The 25,514-nt window shown below is 39.4% G+C and overlaps 1 protein-coding gene and 1 non-coding gene across 3 annotated transcripts in view; one reads left to right on the top strand and one right to left on the bottom strand.

Annotated features, from left to right (window-relative positions):
• Positions 1 to 13,022, bottom strand: part of EMB (embigin) — a 52,973-nt gene extending 39,951 nt beyond the window's left edge. The window contains exon 1 of one of the 2 annotated variants that reach the window (XM_050794102.1): positions 12,659 to 13,022. In XM_050794102.1, the coding sequence (XP_050650059.1) occupies positions 12,659 to 12,773 (115 nt within the window). In that variant the 5' untranslated portion in view covers positions 12,774 to 13,022. Of the gene's footprint in view, positions 1 to 3,131; positions 4,493 to 12,658 lie in introns of those variants that run through there. The other variant, XM_050794103.1, reaches the window with a different exon arrangement.
• Positions 13,023 to 21,073: 8,051 nt separating this feature from the next.
• On the top strand, positions 21,074 to 21,201 carry LOC126957777 (small nucleolar RNA SNORA31). The gene has a single exon (XR_007726945.1). It is a non-coding gene; the product is annotated as a small nucleolar RNA SNORA31 (small nucleolar RNA).
• Positions 21,202 to 25,514: the final 4,313 nt, after the last annotated feature.

Raw genomic sequence — 25,514 nt, 5'->3', positions numbered from 1 at the left:
TTAATAGAGGGAATTTAAAAAAAAAAAAATGGACATGAAGGAACAGAGAAGATAAAATGGCTGACAGGCCACTTTGGGTTGCTATTTGTTTTCCAGCTACGGTTACCAAGAGGCATGCCCTCTATCACCTGACTTTCAGTTTCCTCTGCCTCTGTCACTTCTCTCTCCTTTTGAACTTTCATTAAAGAAACAAGGTTTCTATTTCCACCTCTCTCACTCTCCTCGAAGCTACTTTATTTTATTTTATTTTTATTTTTTATTTATTTTTGAGACACAGTCTCACTCTGTCGCCCAGGCTGGAGTGCAGTGGCGTAGTCTCAGATCTCTGCAACCTCCGCCTCCACAGTTTAAGCGATTCTCCTACCTCAGCCTCCTGAGTAGCTGGGACTATAGGCGCCCGCCACCACGCCCAACTAATTTTTGTATTTTTAGTAGAGACAGGGTTTCACCATGTTGGCCAGGATGGTCTCAATCTCTTAACCTCATGATCTGCCTGCCTCGGCTTCCCAAAGCACTGGGATTACAGACGTAAGCCACCACTCCCAGCTGACAACATGGCCTACTGTTCCTTTTATTTTACAGTACCAGACCTTACCTTCCAGGAAACCACTCAAATATATCAAATAAGTCAGAGAAGGTGGAAAAAAGGCTTATTATTATAAATTTGGCAGCATTATTTAAATTAAATCCCATTCAATTTAAATGAAACCTGAGCCATTTTTATTGCACTTTTAAAAAATAATCTGTTCAGAAAGTTATTTCTAGTACAATATTAGATTTCCAGTTCTTTCATTTTCTTATATGTATGAAAAATATAATCAAAGTTGGTGATCCCTTTCGTTACGTTAGCTTTAGAACACGGCTTTTACAATATTGCCTAATAAAATAACGTACCTGGCAGAACCTAACTCTCCAACAGGCTGTGTTCCTAAGGTTTAATCACCTCTAAAACAGCTTCCGAAGTTTAATGCACTTCCTAAACTACCATAGCACATATATACCTATGTAACAAACCTGCACATTCTGCACATGTATCTCGGAACTTATAATACTTTCAAAAAAGAAGAAAAAAAGTCCTTAAATAACGTATTAAATCAGACTACAATGATTACATAGGAAAATATGTACGGAGTTTCTCACTGGGCTATCAAGTATACAAGACCTTTCCTCCAGTCACATCTAGTATTCATTCATTCATTCATTCATTCACTTATTTATTCATTCATATTCATACCCATATTCTCCCATTCTCCCTCTCCCCCCATTACCCTCCCTCTGTCTTTTCCCCCTTCTCTCTCTTTCTCTTCCCTCCCACCCTCCCCAACTCTCTCTCTCTCAGACACACACACACACACACACAAACATACACACACACACACTGCTTAAAAGAAAGGCTCCCATAAATGTTATTTTCCTAATGAAAATTCCTTGTTTCCATTCTTGGGGCTAGCATACTTAGAAGTTATTATTTTTTTTTTTTTTTTTTTTGAGACGGAGTCTCGCTCTGTCGCCCAGCCCAGGCTGGAGTGCAGTGGCGCGATCTCGGCTCACTGCAAGCTCCGCCTCCCGGGTTCACGCCATTCTCCTGCCTCAGCCTCCCGAGTAGCTGGGACTACAGGTGCCCACAACCGCGCCCGGCTAATTTTTTGTATTTTTAGTAGAGACGGGGTTTCACCGTGGTCTCGATCTCCTGACCTTGTGATCCGCCCGCCTCGGCCTCCCAAAGTGCTGGGATTACAGGCGTGAGCCACCGCGCCCGGCCTTAGAAGTTATATTAAAGACAAAATATTTCAGGAAGATCAAGGCAGATGATATTCACTTACGGACAGGAAGCCAGGTGGGGGTGGATGAGAAGGAAACAGCTATTCTACTATATCATCTGTTCTGTGAAGCCTGCAAAACGTAAGCTTTGGTATCTTTGCTTTCCTCCCCAGGGGTACCCCAACTACAGAGCAGAATACAATCTTAAGGGTTCTTACTATACTCTTTATCCCTGTAACAAGCCCATAACCTTTTTGAGATTTCCAGCATCATTTATTATTGTTGTTCACAGTATCAGTAACAATAAGAGTGACATACACTAAAGAAAAAATGTGTTCTGTCATTCTTACTCCTATTCCACTTAAGTAAGTGAAGATACACAATATCTGATGCACACTTGGTACTGTTGGGGAATATGAAGCTGGGCAAACTTGGTCCCTAAAGGGCTATATGGATCATAATAGCAGGGGTTTAGGCCCACAATTTGAGATTGAGAGTCATTAAAATTTCACAGCAGCACCCATTAATGCATAGTATAGACTATAATTAGTCAGTATATTTTATACAAATTGGCACATGGGCTAGAGTGTGAAGCCTGAGCCTGGTGGTGGAAGGAGGGTGAAGATAATTTCAGGGAGATGAGCTCCAATGCTGGGGCTATTCTCCCTTACTGATCACTAGGACTTGTCATGGATGGGCTCAACAGGGACCTGTGTTAGAACAAGGAGAGAAAATGAGTCTAAGTTTGGCTTTGGCAGAATCTAAGCTGATGACAGTTGAAGGAATCGGAAAGGAAGGAAACACCAAGTTTCCAGAGGTAGGGAAGTCTGGGTATTTCCAGAATATACAAGCTGTTGAGGCCATTTCCAATTGCAGGCTCACATATTAAAAATGCAATCAGACATCCATAAACCAAACAACACCAGCACCTTAACTTCATATTCCCTTTAAAGCATTAATCTTGATCAAGCTTCAGGTTCCACTGAAAACGCCCCAAGTGCAAAAGAACATATATTACTGCTGTGTGGTTTTTGCCTTGGGAAAAGTCCCTTAAAGAGGCAATATACAGAAATGCTTTAAGTGGAAAAGCAGGGCAGCCTACAGAAGGTATTAGGATAGTAAAAGAAGTTCTTTGTTTAGGCAAGATATTTTTTAACCAAGAAAGTGAGAATGTAAACCTTATTGCTTTTAGTTGGAGGACAGCTGGCAGGAGGCTGATTCAGCGAACACTGGGGTTTAAAGGAAATTGGCAGGAGACTCAGGCAGATGTGGTTTGAATACTTCCCTAAAAGGATTAGGCTGAGTCACAAAAAGAAGTATAAAATGGAGAGGAAGGAATTTGGGGTCTTAATTCAAATTCTGTCACTGACTTGTTACTTAGGGTTTCCAAACGCAGTATGCCCAGCTCAGTGCTTTGAAAATATGTCTCCACTGTAAACCTCACCTGATAGGGAAAAAAAATGAGGATCAGAAAAGTTGTATAAATGAGTGATGATGCCAAGATCATAACATGTATTTCTCAGTTATCAAACTCACCCTTTCTTAATCATTGCTGGAAAACGTCCATATAGCATTCTTTTATAGGTAGAGACAAAAATATCAACATGAAAGAGTAACATCAAATAGTTGCTCAAGAAGTCAAAAGACTTTTTTCTCCCTTTGCAGGGCAGATGAGGCATGAGAATACTGCATCAAAGAATTGAGTAACATCTTAATTTTCACCTGCTATAATTTTCTGTGAAATAGCAAAATGGTCTCTACTTAGTTTTTCACATATTATATTTTAAAATATGTGTTGCTAGAAGGGCTTATAATTTATTCCATTAAGACTTTCAAGTGAAATAAACATGCTATAATTCTACTTAAAGATATTAAGGTAACATTTTCACATATTTCATTTTGAGGGCTTCATTTAATTGAAGTTGGGAAGAAAAATAATTAACACTAGAAAACTGCACTGGGTCTTAAGACTTGCTTTTTTAAATCAGTAAATAAATGCAACTACATCTCTGATTAAGAATAAACATTCTCTCTAAAGCCTCCCAAATCCCTTTATTATATGTAAAAATCTTGGAAGGGTCTGAACTGAATTAAGAAAAAAGTGTAACAAGCAACTACTATTAAAATAAGTATTATTCTTTCTCTTTCCTTTTCTCACCTCTATACTGATTGCTATCAACATGCAGTACTTAATGAAGCTTAATTTTAACATTCTGATATACAGCATTATAAACGTGCAACTCAATTACAGAAACACTGATAGGAATGATTATATATTATTCATAAAATGGAGATTTGGAAATAAGAATATATTTCTTCATGGAAGCAATATTATATATAACCATGTGATCCCATGCCAAATTGTAAACGCCACTTAAGCCATGATATGGTTAAACCTTAGCTGTAAAATACCTCATTACTAAGTAAAATACTGATTATACACAACACATGGAGAATTATGGGTTTTAGGAACACAGTAGCCCTATCCCCTGTCCATAAATGCAGCAGAAGGAGAAGAAAGGAAATAAGGCATATCTGAGTCCTGGAAGTTATACTCCAGAGAGATTCATCCAAAAAGGAAGAAAAACAAGGGGAAAAAAAAAAAAAAGCTTGTCAAAAAATTCTAGTTATCGGGGCTGGGCGCGGTGGCTCATGCTTGTAATCTCAGCACTTTGGAGGCTGAGGCGGGCAGAGCACGAGGTCAGGAGTTTGAGACCAGCCTGGCCAGCAAGGTGAAATCCCGTCTCTACTAAAAATATAAAAAATTAGACAGGCATGGTGGCGTGCGCCTGTGGTCCCAGCTACTCGGGAGGCTGAGGTAGGAGAATTGCTTGAACCCGGCAGTCGGAGGTTGCAGTGAGCTGAGATCGCACCACTGTACTCCAGCCTGGATGACAGAGTGAGACTCCATCTCCAAAAAATATATATATACACACATATATATACACACACACACATATATATATACACACATATACACACACACACACTAATCCTGATGGGGACATTTATAAGTCAGACTTTCTAAGTCAGGGACAGACAATACTCCACATAAAGAACTCTTGATATATTCTGCATAGTATGGAAACTATTGGACAAGAAGCCTTTACAGACAAGTTTTTTTTTTAAGGTCTACTGACAAGTACAATGTACACTTTTGCCAGTCTTGTAAAACTATTTTAAAAACTAGATGGTATAGGAATGGAAATAAACTGATCTTTTTAAAAAATATACAATTTTGGCAATAATATACATTTCAAAGGGCAATGTAAAAATTCTCATGTTTCAAACCACCTCTACATGGGTCACTAAGATACTTTAACAGTCAAACTTATACCAAATAAAAACTTATTAAAAAATAAACCCCAAAAGTTAACTACTAAGATTTCCGTTCTTTCTAAAGACTGTAGATTTGTTAAATGTTTCAATTGTTAGTCTATTTGGTAAGAGTTGGGATTTTGTTCAGTGGCTTTCAACTGAGGGTAGTTTTGCCCCACAGGAGACATTTGGCAATGTCTGAAAGCATTGTGCTTGTCACAATTGGGGGAAGATTACTACATTTATTTAGTAGGTTACATTAGTTTCCACATCAAGTTACCACAAATTAGGTGTCATAACAAATGACTACAAATTTGGTGGCAAAAACAACAGAAGTATATTCTTTCACAGTTCTGGAGGCCAGGAGTCTGAAATCAAGGTGTTGGCAAGGCCTTCCTTCTCTGAACTCTCTAGTGAAGAATCCTTCCTTGCCTCTGCCTAGCATCTGGGAGTTGCTGGCAACCTTGGCATTCCTTGGCTAGTGGTAGCTGCATTAGTCTAACATCTGCCTCTGTCTTCACATGATCATCTTCCCTCTGTGTATGTCTCCATCCAAATCTCCCTTTCCTTTCTTTTATAAAGACCACAGTCATTAGGTTTAGGGCTTACTCTAATTCAGTATGACCTTATTTTCATTCATTACATCTGCAAAGACTCTACTCCCAAATAAGGTCACTTTCACAGGTACCAAAGATCAGGGATTAAACATATCTTTTTGGGGTGTACAATTCACCCACCACATATGTAGAGGCCAGGGATGCTGCTAAACATTTTAGGATAACAGCTTGCCAGGACAAAGAATTACCCAGCGGAAAATGCCAATAGTACCAAAGTTGAAAAACCTTGATTTTGGACAGGTACATCGGCAACCCTGATTCTTCAATGTGATGATTCTTAATAATCTTTCAATGGCCCTGTGGCCCTAAATTCCTGTGCTGCATAGTTTAGGTGCAGACATTTTAAAGTGTGAACATTTTTTGCCACCTTTCCCTCCCAAGAACACCCTCCTGCCAGGGGTCTATTTTGAGGACTTTTTATGAAGGAAAACCACATGCTGGATGGACGCTGAAATGCAAACCAGGAAAACAGTCATAGTTATTAGCTATCTCACTGCTATTGGCTAAGTTAGAAAAGCACTTTGGGCTTCAAGATCAATCAAACGAGGTATCTAAATTCCCTTTCAGTTTCTCAGAAGTATATAATTGTAAGGCTATTAAAAGCTTCTGGTTTGGGATTAGAGACACATTAGTACAATAACCTCAATAACTTCAAAAATGCCAGGAAAATGCTATTTTCAAAAAAAAAGAATAACAACTCTTTAAAGGCAACATTCATTATTTCTATTCTAACATTATTTGAGATATTCTATGTTTAAATAGTGGCAATTTTTATCAGGAGTAGAGTTTATTTTTAGCAAAGTGTTGTGAGGTTTGTTCTCCTACATCAGCATATATGTCATGAGTTGTTAATTTCTAACATTCACCTTATATTGTGCAATACGTGAGACCAGCTGTACAAAGTTAATGTCAAAAGATTACACTCTAGGACAAATAGCCTCAACACATGTGATTTGTTTCTGTTGGAGGGCATATACACCTTTGGAAAATGATACCTAACAACATTAACAGATTTCTGAACTATTGTTTCAGTTTAATGCCTATGTAAACTGAATCTTTCTCACGTAAACTAATTCTTTTTGTTTCTTTTCAAACAATCTCAAAGTAGCAGAAACATTTCAAGAACAGAACATTTTCTCCTCTGAACCATGTGAGAGTAAGTTTCTGACCTGATGTTTCATGCCCCACGAAAACATTACCATCTATTTCCTACAAAGGACATTCCCCATACCATCCCAATACAGCCATTAAAATCAAGAAATGAATATATATGAAGCACCATCTCGTCCCTATACCCCATCTAAATTTCAAAAAAAAGTCCCTATAATGCACTTGGTAGCAAAAGGTTCCAGCTCAGAATCAAACATTGCCATTGGCTGTCACTTCTCTCTAATGTGGCTTCACTCTGGAACTGTGACAGTCTCTTCTGACTTTCATAACCTTGACACTTATTAAAATTCCAAGACAGTTCTGCTGATATATGATTATATTTGAGGCAGGCACATTTGGCAGGAACATCATAGAAGTGATGCTGTGCTCTTCTTACCAGATCGTCTCAGATGGCACACCATTTTTTGGTCTTTGATCGTTTGATTAAAGTGCTATCTGCCAAGCTTCCGTATCTTTTTCCCTTGATATTAATAAGCACATTCTGAAGAGTTACTTTGAATCTTCAATACTTTGTACCCCATCAAATTTTTCATTGATTCATTTTTTAATTTGCAGTAGTTGGTATTCATGAATCCTCATATTATTAGATGGGTTATAATCCACTAATATTATTATTTATTTTGATGCTCAATTTTGTCCCAGATTTGTCCAGTAGGAACCCCTTCATGTCGGCTCCTGTATCTTGACATGACTCATTATCCTTTGAGCACTCCATTGCTTTCTGGCACAAGATGTTCTAGGCTTATCTGCTACTTTCCCACTCAAGGCCTGAAATCAGCCATTTCTCCAAGAAGCCTTGGTTACTATTAGTAAAGAATGGTATTTAGAATCCAAGATCTGAGGGCTAAGTATACTCATCACTACTGGAAATCACTGCTAAGAATACATGTGCACACATTCGTATACACACACATACAACTTATTATGTATATCATACACATATATGTATATGACATGCATATGTATTCATCCATATATTTCCACATATACTTGTTTAAATCTATATGCCTATATAGACATAGGTAAAGAGACAGGGATTTAATGTCATGGGTTCACAGGGATACTGCCAACTGCAATCCAACACCACAGGGTTCATTCTACTTTTTCCCTATCTTTATTTCATTCTTCTCTAGTGAAAAACCTAGATCCTATTATCGTTCCTAGATTTAATTATTTGATCAATCACCCTGTATATTGCTAAACTCTCATTGCCACTGCCACACCTGTCCCCACAGAGATGTCTTCCTTACCCACTCGGGCTCCAACCTCCATCGCTGGTCTGACCCTCCTACATGCTTTCCTCCACATCTTGTTTGGGATCAAATATCACCCATCTGCTGCTCCTGCACAAAAGCCTTGTTAAATCAACTCTGGGACCCTGTGTCAAGCCGCCTCCTGCAGAAGCACCCATTCACCATGCTCAGGCCCTAACACTCCACACCAGGCTGCCCTCCTGCCTGGATGCCATCCTTACCAGGGTCAGCCTCAGATATCCTGATCTGAGCCCCTTGGGCTCCATCCACTTAGTAAGGATGTCTCCTTGCTCTTCCCCACCAAATAACTATAGGATCTATCGAGAGAAAGATGAGACGGAAGAGGGAAGAGAATGAGGGTGACAGAAGATGAGGAAGAGTCAGTTGCCCTAATTCTTAACAAATGTTTTAAACATATAATTTTTTTGTGATGATAAACTTAGGGTAAAAATGTTCATGCATCAGAAACATCACTATTAAAGGTAGGCTTAGGCTGGTCACAGTAGCTCTCGCCTATAATCCCAACACTTTGGGAGGCCGAGGCAGGAAGATTGCTTGAGCTTAGGAGTTCAAGGCCAGGCTACGCAACACAGTGAAATCCATCTCTACAAAAAATACAACAATTAGCCTGGTGTGGTGGCATATGCCTGTAGTCCCAGCCATGTGGGAGGCTGAAGTGGGAGGATCCCTTGAGCCCAGAAGTCAAGGCTGTAGTGAGCCATGAGTGTGCCTTGGTACTCTAGCCTGAGTGACAGAATGAGACCCTGTCTCAAAAATTAAATGAATGAATAAATAAATCAATAAAGGTAGGCTTATGGCTAATCTGTTCCCTTTAAACAGATTTTGGTCTTTGATCATTTGATCAAAGTGCTGTCGGCCAAGCTTCTCCACCATAAAGTTACTCTTTTTCCCTTGATATTAATAAGCACATTCTGAAGAGTTACTTTGAATCTTCAATACTTTGTACCCCATCAAACTTTTCATTGACTCATTTTTTAATCTACATCAGTTGGTACTCATAAATTCCCACATTATTAAATGAGTTGCAATTCACTAATATTATCATTTATTTGATGCTCAATTTGTCCCAGATTTGTCCAGTGGGAACCCCTTTAAATGTTCTTAAAGATAGAAACTGCTAGCATGTTCTACTGAGATATGGACTAACAATGTCAGACATATGTGGGTGCTTGAATAATATTTGCTTCAAAAATATTTATTACTAGAAAGCTGCTGTGTTTGGGGTGAGGGGTTAGTAGGGAAGGGGGTCCATAAAGGGAATGCAAAAGCCATGTCCTCTGGAAGTTAAAAGGATCATTTAAAATGATTCTACTGCAAACATTTTTCAAAAGATAAACATGACCCATTTCTCCAATTCGTGCCATGTAATAGTAATAATAATGATATTTAAATACTCCCACTGATGTATCCTTTACAAAGATATATTACATGTCTTATTTAATCAAAAAACCTTAAAAGAGTCCCTGTACCTAATTTTATTCTAGGACTCAAACTGTGTCAGCATGTCATTCAGTGCAAGTCAGACATTTAGATGCATAGGCTATGCTGTCAGTAGCTCTGAACTTTCATAGACATTTCCAATTAGCTCAGAGAGACAATTGGATATTGTGCTTAAGCACTGTGTTTAAGAAAACGGGCACTGGATGGACCAATGCCAAATTTCCTGCTCTACTGCTTAACTAAGTATGCGTATTTGGGCAATTACTTAACTTAAGCCCCAATTTCTTCATCTTGAGCCCAGAAGGTCAAGGCTGCAGTGAGCTGTGAATGTGCCTCTGCCCTCCAGCCTGAGCGACAGAGTTAGAATTCCCCAGGAGTGCAGAGGTTCTCAGAACTGCGATACTCTCAGATGAATTTTGAAAGGTGAAACAGGGATAGAAGAACTGGGGATAACTAGAAGGGAGAAAAACGTCCTGGACAATTCTTTTTTTTTTTTTTTTTTTTTTTTTTTCCAGCTGGAACTAAAAAAAATGCTAACTCATAGGGCTATATATATATATAACTATTCTTATTATTAAAATTTGACTCAAAGTCTTAAGTTAATAGAAAACCCATGTCCAAGTATGTAGGTCTATACATCTAGGTAAAAAAATATCCAGTAAACCTCACAATATCCTTTGGCAAAGAGAAAACTAAATTTCACAGAGATCAATACAGAATCTAGAAAACAAGCTGAGAGTGCCTGACAATTTTTAATTCTGGCTTAAATTCGATGCTAACATCATAACTTTTGTCTTGTACATTACTCCACAATTTTAGCTTAAGTGGAGCTAAAAGGACAGAACTTACACCATATACATAGAGGGACATCCTCTCCCCCCATTAATCTTATTGATTTACACCTTCATTTATTCCACTTTCATTTGTTTCCTTTTTTCTCTCTCTCTCTTTAGAGATAATCTCTGCATATCAACTTAACCCTGATGCCTATGGAATAAGTATTTACCTAACAGTGCACTCTCTAGACCATATCATTTTAAAGCTGTGGTTTTTAACCAGCTTAAAATCACATTTAAAGCTACACAGGGAGCTGATAAAAATTCTTAATGCCCACACTGAATACCAAGCCAAATGAACCAGAGTTTCGTAGGGAAAGATCCAGGTATCAGAATTTTTCAAGCTCTCTGGTGTTTCTGACATACAGTCAAGTAGAGAATCAAACTTCTACAATGAATCCAGAATGCACTGGTTCTCAGAACTGCAATACTCTGAGGTGAACCAGGGATAGAAGAATTGGAGATACCCAGAAGGGGGAAAAATGTCCCGGACAATTCTGTTTCTTTTACTTTCTTTTTTTTTTTTTTTTTTTGAGACTGTTTTGCGCTGTCACCCAGGCTGGAGCTTAGTGGCACCATCACCATGATAGCTCACTGCAGCCTCAAACTTTGGGCTGAAGCAATCTTTCTGCCCTGGCGTCCCAAGTACCTGGGACTACAAGTGTACATCACCACAACCGCACTTTAAAAAGTTTTTTTTAATAAAGAAAGGACCTTGCTATGTTGCCCAGGGTGGTCTTGAACTCCTGGATTCCAGCCATCCTCCCACCTCAGCACCCAAAAGTGCTGGAATTACAGGCCTGGACAATAAGTGGTATGATGGAAAAGAGATGTGGCACAAGGAAATTTAGAACTAGAGCAACCCAAGATGTTCTGTCCAAGTTGTTAACAACGAGACCTTTTAAAAGGCATTTATAAAAATTAATAGTCTTACCTTTTGATTCGCCTTCTTTCTCTATAGTGTATTACAAAAATTCCACATATTACAAGCCCACGAAAATAAATTCCCATGTGAGTTTGAAAACTTTTTGTAGAATAATGTCCCAATTTTAGTTACTGGTGGCCAATATTTACCTTGAGAGTAGCTTGAGAGGTGGTGGTGTTTTATTACCCTTACTGGCTGCTAACATTTGTGACACAGAAACCTGCAATAGGTTGGATGGACTCCTTTCAACATGAAAAGTAATTATAAACAGGTGAAGGTAAAACGGCAATTTTCGTGTTGGCTTTGGTAATGTTTTGCACGTAATCCCTCTGTCAAAGTGTCTTAAACAATAAAACAGCAAGCACTAATCACACACACACACGCACACACACATTTTGTTTTCAAAGATCACGGTGTAAAATGAAGATACACACACGTTATCCTGTAAGTTGTGGATCTTTGGTTGGCTGGTTGGTTATGAAGCTTTTTGCCCTCTCAGCTCTAAAAAAAAACATCCTTGGCAAGGTGAGGTGGCTCACGCCTGTAATCCCAGCACTTTGGGAGGCCGAAACGGGCAGATCACCTGAGGGTGTGAGTTTGAGACCAGACTGACCAATGTGGAGAAACCCCGTCTCTACTAAAAATATAAAATTAGTCTGGCGTGGTGGCTGGCGTATGCCTGTAATCGCAGCTATTCTGGAGGCTGAGAGAGAAGAATCGCTTGAACCCGGGAGGCGGAGGTTGCGGTGAGCCGAGATCACGCCACTGCACTCCAGCCTGGGCAACAAGAGCAAAACTGTCTCAAAAAAAAAAAAAAAAAAAAAATTCCTCAAAGCCAACCCACCTGCCAAGAGGAGGGAAGGAGGTAAGGGGGAGCTTTACTCTGGAATCAAGAAAAGGGAGTAGGCCTTGGGAAAATGTGGCTTTCAAAATTCATTCCACATTTGCACAAGCCAAGTCGCTAGCTGGTCCCTGCATCCACCTACACACCCCACTGACCTCTTCCTAGGAAAAACCACACTCCCCACCGTTACCTACGCCCCCGAATTGTGGGGCGCTGTTTGTTCAATCTCTCCCCAAAGAGCGCAGGAGCGCGAGCCGCCCCAGTTCCAGGGTTCAGCTTAGGTGACACAAACGTAGCCAATGGGAGGCCGCCGCCGCCAATCGCCACCCACCCTTACCAGCATCCCGGCGCCTCTCCCCGCCACCCTTGCCCGGCGCGCCGGCGATGCCCTCTGCCCGCGGGGACCCAAGCCTCGCGCGCCCCTTCCTGCGCGCCCTCCGCCCTCCCTACCCTGGCCCCTGTAGCCATCACACCTGGGGCACTGCCGTCCGCCGAGCTTGGGCGCGCGGTGGCGAGAAGGCACTGGAGGAGGAGGAGCAATCGGGGCGTAGGCGCCCTGGCCGCCAGCAGGCCGGGGAGGGCGCGCATGGCGCCGGAGGGTCCGCCTCGGTCCTCGTGGATACTGCTCTCTCAGCTCGCTGCCGCGGGTGTCCGGAGTCCCTGCGCACACTCGCCTGTGGCCCGGCGCCCGCAGTCAGTGCCGGCGGCAGGACGCTGAAGAAAAGGCGGAATGGGAGGGGCCCGGCCGCCTTGCCCTACTCCCCCGAGACGCTCTCACCGCGCCCGGCCCTCCACCAATTATGCAGCCCTCAGCCGGCTGCTGGCGTTCCCGGATGTGCGGTGCTACTTCCCGGCTGCAGCCTCTCTGGCCTCCGCCCTCTCGGTTCTAGCAGGTCCAGGTCGGGAGAGAGCTTGGGCAGGTTGTGTCTAGCCCATCTGCTGGGGAGAGGTTGAAACTCTCCCTGCAGGCTGGCCTTTGCACTTCACCTGAGGCAGGTTTCACTAATTTGCTTTGATGGGACACATGAGAGTATAGAAGACTTTTCTCCTCCCCGACCCCGGACATCTTTGGACTTTCTTATGAGGGAGGCTTGTTTTTGCTGCAGGTGTAAAGGTTCTATCCAGCTGCCAGACAACTTGTACTAATCTTTCTTTGCTTTGCCTACCAATCACACACACCCTCTCTTCTAGCCTCTGAAGGCTTCACTGGTTTTCTCTGGGTGAAGGTTTCAGAGTCCCAAGGCCCCATACCGTGTCTGATTTTACTTTATTTTTGTTTGTTAAGCCTAACAGCTTCTGAGGAGCCACCTAGAGCTCAAGAAGCAAAAGCTACTGAGAGTAGATACTATGTAAACTGCACAAGACGTTGACCTTTGTTAAATCTGAACACTGTTTAAGATAATGCTATCTCTTACCCACAAGGCTGTAGTTTGAAATTTTCAGTGCTCTGAACCAAATTAAATAAAACAACTAATTAGTGCTTTATCCAGGAGGGAAGGAGAAATCTATGTTATAACATTGAAACACATTGATTTGATTTCTCTCTGGGATGTTATAACACATTAAAAGATATTTTATAGATTTTTCACGAGCTTTGTTTCCTCTCCCTGTATTTTCTGAAGTTCAGCTTTCACGTTCGTAAATTCAAAGTATATCAGCGTCAAAAAAAAAAAAAAAAAAAGGATTGGAAATAACGTAAGAGACAGATTTTGAAAATAGAACTATTTAACAAAACCTATGCTTACTCCAGGCAGGAATGGTTAATTTTTAATTGGTACGTATTACTAAAACATGTCCGTTTCTGGTCTAGTATTATATGCGCAAAACTTTGGAAACAATGTAGATTCTTCAAATTGGCAGTGAGAGAATATGAATAATACAATTCATTCAACAATATCATCTACCAGGTGCCAGTCATTGTGTTCAAAAGAGGCTGGATAGGAACACATGCACAAATGCATGCATGCACACATGTACACACACACACACACAAATTAAACAACTGTTTATCAGTGAATGACAAATCTCAGAAAAGCCTCTTCTCAGAAAGTTATGGTCACAATGATTAAAATCTTTTGAATGAAATTTTAAAAGATGCCTTCAAGGACTAAGTCTTATTACACTGTTGACCCTCTCAGGGCATTGACAGGACTTGCTAAACCCAAATTGCCTAATCAATGGCAACTACATCACGCCTCTTTCTTTCTACCCTGCATCTGGTCTCAGGACTAACTGAACACATTTCCCTATAATTAGGTAGAGTGTCAACAGTAAGCACTTCTCACCTCAAACTAAACTCTGACTGACTTTTCCCAGTTAGTCTCTTAAAATCCTTAGACACAAATTCACCCTTCTTCTAATGAGCTGAACTTACTTAAAGAAACATTTTTTTCAGTCGAATCAGCATATTTATGACCAGAAAAACTTACTTGCCCAGGTTGATGCTGATCCCCACTGTTGCTTTTGCTGTTAGAACAAAAAAGTTGAGAAAGAAATATAATTCTCATTTTGCTAAGCATTTTAAAAGTCTTTTCATCATTGTTCCTGTTCTATATTTAGATATTTGATATTTCCAGCCTTATCCGCACTCCACTTTTTCAAATGCTCCATATCCTTTAAAACCAGCTTATCAACTACCTTCCCTATATAACTTTTTCTGACCTTTCTGGTCCAAATTGACCTTTCCCTCCTTGGTGAAATAAATATTGCAACAAGCACTTTGACACTCCCATCATCATAAAGTGTATAAAAGGGGAATAAGGGTCCTTTGTTTTCTCCCCTTGAGTTAGGTGAGCTCTGTGACTCCCCTAACCTACTGAATATTGCTGAAGAGATATTGTGTGGGCTGGCTGGGTGTGGTGGCTCAGGCCTGTAATTCCAGCACTTTGGGAGGCTGATGCAGGTGGATCACAAGGTCAGGAGCTCAAGACCAGCCTGGCCAATATGGTGAAACCCTGTCTCTACTAAAAATGCAAAATAAAATTATCTGGGCATGGTGGCGCATGCCTGTAATCCCAGCTACTTGGGAAGCTAAGGCAGAAGAATTGATTGAATCCAGGAGGCAGACCTTGCGGTGAGCCAAGATCACATCACTGTACTGCAGCCAGGGCAACAGAGCAAGACTCTGTCTCAAAAAAAAAAAAAAAGAGAGAGAGAGAGAGATTGTGTGGGCTTTCTGTTCCAGACCACAAGAGCTTCCACTTCCTTTCTCTTGGAGACCTTGCTCACAGAAGACAGTTCCCTGGTAAAAAGTACTACTGTATTACCCTTAGACTGCCACACTGTGAGAAACCCAAATGCCATGGAGGAACCCGTAAAAATAAAGTCAGGTCAAGTAAAAAAGGAGTATGAAGATTTATTATACATACAAAAGAATAGTTCACAAACCGGAAGACTTCAAATCAAAAGTAGTAAGAAACTTGACATGAGAGTCACAGTGCAGCTTATAAAGCATCAGTGAGGAAGTGCATTGACCTCTATTGTGGGTGGCTATTAAAAACTTACATTCCTTTTTGGGCAAGTAGAGCTGTATAAGCTTAGTTGTCTCTAACAGTTTGGTTCAATTTCATCATACTAACAAGAAAGGAAAGCTTAACTTTTGTTAATGTTTAGAAATTGCATTTCAGGGAAATCAGGATAGCTTAAATTTTGGTTATGTGGCTATGAGTGGTTGACCTAGGGATATAATGTGTCCTCCATTTTGATTCTACTTTAACAAATCCCCCATACAGGACCTTAAATCATTGTTGAGTGTTTACTTTGCTGTGCAGAAGCTTTTTAGCCTGATTCAATCCCATTTGTCTATTCTTTCTTGGTTGCCTGTGCTTTAGAGGTCTTACACAAAATATTGTTTCTCAGACTAATGTCCTGGAACAATTTCCTGAAGTTTTCATCTAATCATTTCGTAGTCATAGTTGCAGGCCTTAGATTCAAACCTTTAATCCATTTTAATTGTATTTTTGTGTATGGTGAGATATAGAGGTTTAGTTTCATCCTTCTACATGTAATTACCCAGTTTTCCCAGCACCATTTATTAAATAGACTCTCATTTTCCCATTGTATGCTCTTGGTACTGTTGTTGAAGATGAACTGGTTGTCAACGCATTGATTTATATCTGGGTTCTCTATTCTGTTTCATTGGTCTATGTGTCTGTTTTCTTGCCAGTTCTATGCTAATTTGATTACTATAGCTTTTTTTTTTTTTTATCTTTAACTGTTGTTGTAAGTTCCAGGGTACATGTGCAGACTATGCAGATTTCTTAAGTAGGTAAATGTGTGCCATGGTGGTTTGCTTCACAGATCATCCCATCACCTAGGTATTAAGCCCAGCATGCATTAGCTATTCTTCCTGATGCTCTCCCTCCTGCAACACCCCACCCCAACAGGCCCATCATGTGTCCACGTGGTCTCATCTTTCAGCTCATTCAGGTGAGAATATGTGGTGTTTGGTTTTCTGTCCCTGCGTTGGTTTGCTGAGGATAACAGCTTCCAGCTCCGTCTATGTCTCTACAAAGGATATGATCTCATTCCTTTTTATGGTTCAATAGTATTCCATGGTGTATATGTACAACATTTTCTTTATCCAGTCTACCACTGATGGGCATTTGGATAGATTCCATGTCTTTATTATTGTGAATAGTTGGTTACTATATCTTTTTTTTATTATTATTATACTTTAAGTTCTAGGGTACATGTGCACAACGTGCAGGTTTGTTACATATGTATACTTATGCCATGTTGGTGTGCTGCACCCATTAACTCATCATTTACATTACGTATTTCTCCTAATGCCATCCCTCCCCTATCCCCCAACCCCAAGACAGGCCCTGGTATGTGATGTTCCCCACCCTGTGTCCAAGTTTTCTCATTGTTCAGTTCCCACCTATGAGTGAGAACATGCGGTGTTTGGTTTTCTATTCTTGCGATAGTTTGCTGAGAATGATGGTTTCCAGCTTCATCCATGTCCCGACAAAGGACGTGAACTCATCTTTTTTTATGGCCACGTAGTATTCCATGGTGTATATATATTCCACATTTTCTTAATCCAGTCTATCATTGATGGACATTTGGGTTGGTTCCAAGTCTTTGCTATTGTGGATAGTGCCGCAATAAACATACATGTGCAAGTGTCTTTATAGTCACATGATTTATAATCCTTTGGGTATATACCCAGTAATGGGATCGCTGGGTCAAACGGCATTTCTGGTTTTAGGTCCTTGAGGAATCATCACACTGTCTTCCACAATGGTTGAACTAGTTTACACTCCCACCAACAGTGTAAAAGCGTTCCTATTTCTCCACATCCTCTCCAGCACCTGTTGTTTCCTAACTTTTTAATGATCACCATTCTAACTGGTGTGAGATAGTATCTCATTGTGGTTTTGATTTGCATTTCTCTATGACCAGTGATGATGAGCATTTTTTCATGTGTCTGTTGGCTGTATACATGTCTTGTTTTGAAAAGTGTCTGTTCATATCCTTTGCCCACTTTTTGATTGGCTTGTTTGATTTTTTTTCTTGTAAATTTGTTTAATTTCTCTGTAGATTCTGGATATTAACCCTTTCCCAGACGGGTAGATTGCAAAAATTTTCTCCCATCCTCTAGATTGCCTGTTCACTCTCATGGTAGTTTCTTTTGCTGTGCAGAAGCTCTTTAGTTTAATGAGATCCCATTTGTCTATTTTGACTTTTGTTGCCGTTGCTTTTGGTGTTTTAGTCATGAAGTCCTTGCCCATGCTTATGTCCTGAATGGTATTGCCTAGGTTTTCTTCTAGGGTTTTTATGGTTTTACATATAACACTTAAGTCTGTAATCCATCTTGAATTAATTTTCGTATAAGGTGTAAGGAAGGGATCCAGTTTCAGTTTTATACATATAGCTAGCCAGTTTTCCCAGCATCATTTATTAAATAGGGAATCCTTTCCCTATTTCTTGTTTTTGTCAGGTTTGTCAAAGATCAGATGGTTGTAGATGTGTGGTGTTATTTCTGAGGCGTCTGTTTTGTTCCATTGGTCTATATCTCTGTTTTGGTGCTAGTACCATGCTGTTTTGGTTACTGTAGCCTTGTAATATAGTTTGAAGTCAGGTAGCATGATGCCTCCAACTTTGTTCTTTTTGCTTAGGATTGTCTTGGCTATAAGGGCTCTTTTTTGGTTCCATATGAACTTTAAAGTAGTTTTTTCCAATTCTGTGAAGAAACTCATTGGTAGCTTGATGAGGATGGCATTGAATCTATAAATTACCTTGGGCAATATGGCCATTTTAACGATATTGATTCCTCCTATCCATGAGTGTGGAATGTTCTTCCATCTGTTTGTGTCCTCTTTTATTTCACTGAGCAGTGGTTTGTAGTTCTCCCTGAAGAGGTCCTTTACATCCCTTGAATGTTAGATTCCTAGGTATTTTATTCTCTTTGAAGCAATTGTGAATGGAAGTTCATTCATGATTTGGCTCTCTGTTTGCCTGTTACTGGTGTATAAGAATGCTTGTGACTTTTGCACATTAATTTTGTATCCTGAGACTTTGCTGAAGTTTCTTATGAGCTTCAGGAGATTTTGGGCTGAGATGATGAAGTTTTCTAAATATACAATCATGTCATCTGCAAACAGGGACAATTTGACTTCTTCTTTTCCTAATTGAATACCCTTGATTTCTTTCTCTTGCCTGATTGCCCTAGCCAGAACTTCCAACACTATGTTGAATAGGAGTGGTGAGAGAGGGCATCCCTGTCTTGTGCCAGTTTTCAAAGGGAATGCTTCCAGTTTTTGCCTATTCAGTATGATATTGGCTGTGGATTTGTCATAAATAGCTCTTATTATTTTGAGATACGTTCCATCAATACCTAGTTTATTAAGAGTTTTTAGCATGAAGGGCTGTGGAATTTTCTCAAAGGCCTTTACTGCATCTGTTGAGATAATCATGTGATTTTTGTCTTTGGTTCTGTTTATATGCTGGATTACATTTACTGATTTGCGTATATTGAACCAGCCTTGCATCCCAGGGATGAAGCCCACTTGGTCATGGTGGATAAGCTTTTTGATGTGCTGCTGGATTCAGTTTGCCAGTATTTTATTGAGGATTTTTGCGTCAATGTTCATCAGGGATATTGGTCTAAAATTCTCTTTTTTTGTTGTGTCTCTGCCAGGCTTTGGTATCAGGATGATGTTGGCCTCATAAAATGAGTTAGGGAGGATTCTCTCTTTTTCTATTGATTGGAATAGTTTCAGAAGGAATGGTACCAGCTCCTCCTTGTACCTCTGGTAGAATTCGGCTGTGAATCCATCTGATCCTGGACTCTTTTTGGTTGGTAGGCTATTAATTATTGCCTCAATTTCAGAGCCTGCTATTGGTCTCTTCAGGGATTCAACTTCTTCCTGGTTTAGTCTTGGGAGAGTGTAAGTGTCCAGGAAATTATTCATTCCTTCTAGATTTTCTAGTTTATTTGCGTAGAGGTGTTTATAGTAATCTCTGATGGTTGTTTGTATTTCTGTGGGGTCGGTGGTGATATCCCCTTTATCATTTTTTATTGCATCTATTTGATTCTTCTCTCTTTTCTTCTTTATTAGTCTTGCTAGCAGTCCATCAATTTTGTTGATCTTTTCAAAAAACCAACTCCTGGATTCACTGATTTTTTGGAGGGTCTTTTGTGTCTCTATCTCCTTCAGTTCTGCTCTGATCTTAGTTGTTTCTTGCCTTCTGCTAGCTTTTGAATTTGTTTGCTCTTGCTTTTCTAGTTCTTTTAATTGTGATGTTAGAGTGTCAATTTTAGATCTTTCCAGCTTTCTCTTGTGGGCATTTAGTGCTATAAATTTCCCTCTACACACTGCTTTAACTGTGTCCCAGAGATTCTGGTATGTTGTATCTTTGTTCTCATTGGTTTCAAAAAACATCTTTATTTTGTTTATTTATTTATTTATTTATTTATTATTATACTTTAAGTTCTAGGGTACATGTGCATAACGTGCAGGTTTGTTACATATGTATACTTGTGCCATGTTGGTTTGCTGCACCCATCAACTCATCAGCACCCATCAACTCATCATTTACATCAGGTATAACTCTCAATGCAATCCCTCCCCCCTCCCCCCTCCCCATGATAGGCCCCAGTCCAAAAAACATCTTTTTTTCTGCCTTTATTTCATTATGTACCCAGTAGTCATTCAGGAGCAGGTTGTTCAGTTTCCATGTAGTTGAGCACTTTTGATTGAGTGTCTTAGTCCTGAGTTCTAGTTTGATTGTTCTGTGGTCTGAGAGACAGTTAGTTATAATATCTGTTCTTGTACATTTGCTGAGGAGTCCTTTACTTCCAATTATGTGGTCAATTTTGGAATAAGTGCAATGTGGTGCTGAGAAGAATGTATATTCTATTGATTTGGGGTGGAGAGTTCTGTAGATGTCTATTAGTTCTGCTTGCTGCAGAGATGAGTTCAATTCCTGGATATCCCTGTTAACTTTCTGTCTCGTTGATCTGTCTAATGTTGACAGTGGGGTGTTAAAGTCTCCCATTATTATTGTATGGTAGTCTAAGTCTCTTTGTAAGTCTCTAAGGACTTGCTTTTTGAATCTGGGTGCTCCTGTATTGGGTGCATATATATGTAGGGTAGTTAGCTCTTCCCGTTGAATTGATCCCTTTACCATTATGTAATGGCCTTCTTTGTCCCTTTTCATCTTTGATGGTTTAAAGCCTGTTTTATCAGAGACTAGTATTGCAATCCCTGCTTTTTGTTGTTGCTGTTGTTCTCCATTTGCTTGGTAGATCTTCCTCCATCCCTTTATTTTGAGCCTATATGTGTCTCTGCATGTGAGATGGGTCTCCTGAATACAGCAAACTGATGGGTCTTGACTTTTTATCCAATTTGCCAGTCTGTGTCTTTTAATTGGACCATTTAGTCCATTTACATTTACCTTTAAGGTTAATATTGTTATGTGTTTTGGTTTGCACTAGGATGCAAAAGAAAAATCCCTGCACTTTCTGTCTGTCTTTGTGGCGGCCCAGATTGAATTGGGGAATACATCTATAGCCTAGAAATGTAGGCTATGTTAATGGTAATGTAATTTTTGCAATGTAATGTTTGAAAAATATTAATGTAGTTTTTGTTTTTACAGTAACAAATTTGGCAATTACTGACAAAAACAAGCAATGGGCTCTACATTCTGTTCCATTTTTCTAGATACTAGACCTTTGTCAGATTCATAATTTACAAAAATTTTCTCCCAGTCTGTAGGTTTTCTGTTTATTCTGTTGATAGTTTATTTTGCAGTGCAGGAGATATTTACTTTAATTAGGTCTCATTTGTCAGTTTTTGTTTTTGTTGCAATTGCTTTTGGTGCCTTCTTCATGAAATCTTTGCCAGTGCGTATGTCCTGAATGTTATTGCCCAGGTTGTTTTCCAAGGTTTTTATAGATTTGGTTTTTACATTTAAGTGTTTTCTCCATCTTGAGTTAATTTTTTTATACGGTATAAAGAAGGGGTCCAGTTTTAATTTTCTGCATGTGGCTAGCCAGTTCTTGAACAAGGAATCCTTTCCACATTGCTTGTTTTCATCAGGTTTGTCAAAGATCAGATAGTTGTAGGTGTGCAGTTTTATTTCTGAGTTCACTGTTCTGTTCCATTAGTCTATTTGCCTGTTCTTATACCAGTACCATGCTATTTTGGTTACTGTATCCCTGTAGTATAAAGTCAGGTAGGGTGATGGCTCCTGCTTTGTTTTTGCTTTTTTTGTTTGTTTGTTTGTTTTGCTATTTTTGCTTAGAATTGCCTTAGATATTCAGGCTCTTGTTTGGTTCCATATGAATTTTAAAATAGTTTTCTCTAATTCTGTGAAGGATGTTGATGGTAGTTTAAGGGGAATAGATTCTTTACGATATTGATTCTTCCTATCCATGAACATGGAATGTTTTTCCATTTGTTCATGTCATCTCAGATTTATTTGAGCAGTGGTTTGTGATTCTCCTTGTAGAAATCTTTCACCTGCCTTATTAGCTGTATTCCTTGGTATTTTATTCTTTTTGTGGCAATTGTGAATGGAATATCATTCATGATTTGACTCTTGCCTTCACTGTTTTTGGTGTTTAGGAATGCTAGTGATTTTTCCACATTGATTTTGGATCTTGTGACTTTGCTGAAGTTGTTTATCAGCTTAAGAAGCTTTTGGGCTGAGATAATGGAGTTTTCTAGATATAGGATCATGTCATCCACAATGAGAAATAGTTTGACTTCCTCTCTTCCTATTTGAGTACACTTTACTTCTTTCTCTTGCCTAATTGCCCTGGCCAGAAATTCCAATGCTATGTTGAATAGGAATGATGACAGAGGGCATCCTTGTTTTATGCCAGTTTTCAAGGGAAATGCATACAGCTTTTGCCAATTCAGTATGATGCTGGCTGTAGATTTGTCATAGATGGCTCTCATTATTTTGAGGTTTGTTCCTTCAATAGCTAGTTTATTAGGGGGTTTTTTACGTGAAGGAATGTTGAGTTTTATCAAAAATCTTTTCTGCATCTATTGCGATAATCATGTGGTTGTTTGTCTTTAGTTCTGTTTATGTGATTAATCACACTTATTGATTTGCATATGTTGAACCAACCTAGAATCCCAGGGCCTACTTGACTGTGGTGGATAAGCTTTTTGATGTGCTGCTGGATTTGGTTTTCAAGTATTTTGTTGAGGATTTTTGCATCAATGTATATCAAGACTATTGGCCTGAAGTTTTCTTTTTTGTTGTATCTCTGCCAGATTTTGATATCAGGATGATGCTGGCCTCATAGAATGAATTAAGGAGGAGTCCCTGCATTTCAATTTTTTGGAATAGTTTCAGGAGGCCCATTGCTTGTTTTTGTCAGTTTTGTCGAAGATCAGATGGTCATAGGTGTGCTGCCTTTTTCCTGGGCTCTACATTCTGTTCCAATTTTCTATGTGAATATTTTTATACCAGTACCATGCTGAAGGAGTTTTCTGGCTGAAACTATGGGGTTTTCTAGATTTAAAATCATGTCATCTACAAAGAGATATATTTAGAGTTTCTCACTTTCCATTTGGATGCCCTTTATTTCTTTCTCTTGCCAGACTGATCTGGCCAGAACTTTCAATGATATGTTGAATAGGAGTGGTAAGAGAGAGCATTCTTGTCTTGTGCCAATATTCAAAAGGAATGCTTCCAGGTTTTGACCATTCAGTATGATGTTGGTTGTGGATTTGTCATAGATGGCGCTTACTATTTGAAGTACATTCCTTCCATACTTAGTTTATTGAGTTTTTAACATGAAGGGGTGTTGAATTTTATTAAAAGCTTCTTTTGCCTCTATTGAGATGAGCATGTGGCTTTTGTCTTTAGTTTTGTTTATGTGGTTAATCACATTTATTGATTTGCATATGTTGAACTAACCTTGCATCCCAGGGATGAAGTCTATTTGAGCATGATGAAATAGCTTTTCGTGTGCTGCTGGATTTGGTTTGCAAGTGCTTTGGTTTTTTGAGGACTTTTACATAGATACTCATCAAGGATATTTTTGGCTTGAAGTTTTCTTTTTTTTGTTGTGTCTTTGCCTGGTTTGGGTGTCAGGATGATGCTTCATAGGATAAGTTGAGAGGAGTCCTTCTTCCTTAATTTTTGAAATAGTTTCAGTAGGAATGGTACCAGTTCTTTTCACATCTGGTAGAATTCAGCCATGAATTCATCTGGTGCTGGGATTTTTTGGTTGGTAGGCTATTTATTACTGATCCAATTTTGTTCCTTGTTATTGGTCTGTTCGGGAATACTGTCTATTCCTGGTCCTGTCTTAGGAAGATGCATGTGTCCAGGAATTTATTCTTTTCCAGGTTTTCTAGTTTGTGTACGTAGTGGTGTTTTTAGTAGTTTCTGATATCTATTTTTCTTTCTGTGAGGTCAGTGGCAACATCCCCATCATCATTTCTTTCTTTTTTTTTTTTTAATCAAACAGAGAATTTCAGTTTAATGTGTTATGATTTATTTTTATTTTTGAACAAAGTGGGCATTTTTAATGGTAACAAATGAACCACTACTGTGAAGAAAAATAAAACTACAAAATTTAACAGTTGTGTTATGCCGGTCAGTCAAATTTTGGGTGCCTATGCACAAACCATTCTTCACAGCACTGCACTACCTAGCATGGCAGCAATTATGCAAGGCTCAAAAGGGACTCACATCAAATTATCATCGCAGTGTTAGTGGAGCTCACTCTTGGCATATATTAAACTTATTTTGTTACACCACGGTAATATTTGAAAGAAGCACAGTCACCTTATTTTCTAATCATTGTTTTCTTCATAAGCACAAAGCTAAAGCCCATAGTAGGTGGTGAAAGCTGAGAACATCTTCTAAACATTGATTCAAAATGACAGGATATAATCTTTTCCTTGATGAAATTTCTGTATTTTTTTTCATTTTTTTTTTATTATTATACTTTAAGTTCTAGGGTACATGTGCATAATGTGCAGGTTTGTTACATATGTATACTTGTGCCATGTTGGCGTGCTGCACCCATCAACTCGTCAGCACCCATCAACTCGTCATTTACATCAGGTATAACTCCAAGTGCAATCCCTCCCCTCTCCCCCCTCCCCATGATAGGCCCCAGTGTATGATGTTCCCCTTCCCAAGTACAAGTGATCTCATTGTTCAGTTCCCACCTATGAGTGAGAACATGCGGTGTTGGTTTTCTGTTCTTGCGATAGTTTACTGAGAATGATGGTTTCCAGCTGCACCCATGTCCCTACAAAGGACACAAACTCATCCTTTTTTATGGCTGCATAATATTCCATGGTATATATGTGCCACATTTTCTTAATCCACTCTGTCACTGATGGACATTTGGGTTGATTCCAAGTCTTTCCTATTGTGAATAGTGCCACAATAAACATACGTGTGCATGTGTCTTTACAGCAGCATGGTTTATAATCCTTTGGGTATATACCCAGTAATGGCATGGATGAGTCATATGGTACTTCTAGTTCTAGATCCTTGAAGAATCGCCATACTCTTTTCCATAATGGTTGAACTAGTTTACAATCCCACCAACAGTGTAAAAGTGTTCCTATTTTTCCACATCCTCTCCAGCACCTGTTGTTTCCTGACTTTTTAATGATTGCCATTCTAACTGGTGTGAGATGGTATCTCATTGTGGTTTTCATTTGCATTTCTATGATGGCCAGTGATGATGAGCATTTTTTCGTGTGTCTGTTGGCTGTATGAATGTGTTCTTTTGAGAACTGTCTGTTCATATACTTTGCCCACTTTTTGATGGGGTTGTTTGTTTTTTTCTTGTAAACTCGGTTGAGTTCTTTGTAAGTTCTGGATATTAGCCCTTTG

Source organism: Macaca thibetana, chromosome 6 (genome assembly GCF_024542745.1).
Source record: "Macaca thibetana thibetana isolate TM-01 chromosome 6, ASM2454274v1, whole genome shotgun sequence".
In the NCBI taxonomy this organism is placed as follows: domain Eukaryota; kingdom Metazoa; phylum Chordata; class Mammalia; order Primates; family Cercopithecidae; genus Macaca; species Macaca thibetana.
The sequence above is the reverse complement of the archived record's forward strand: the minus strand, read 5'-3'. Positions and strand labels throughout refer to the sequence as shown.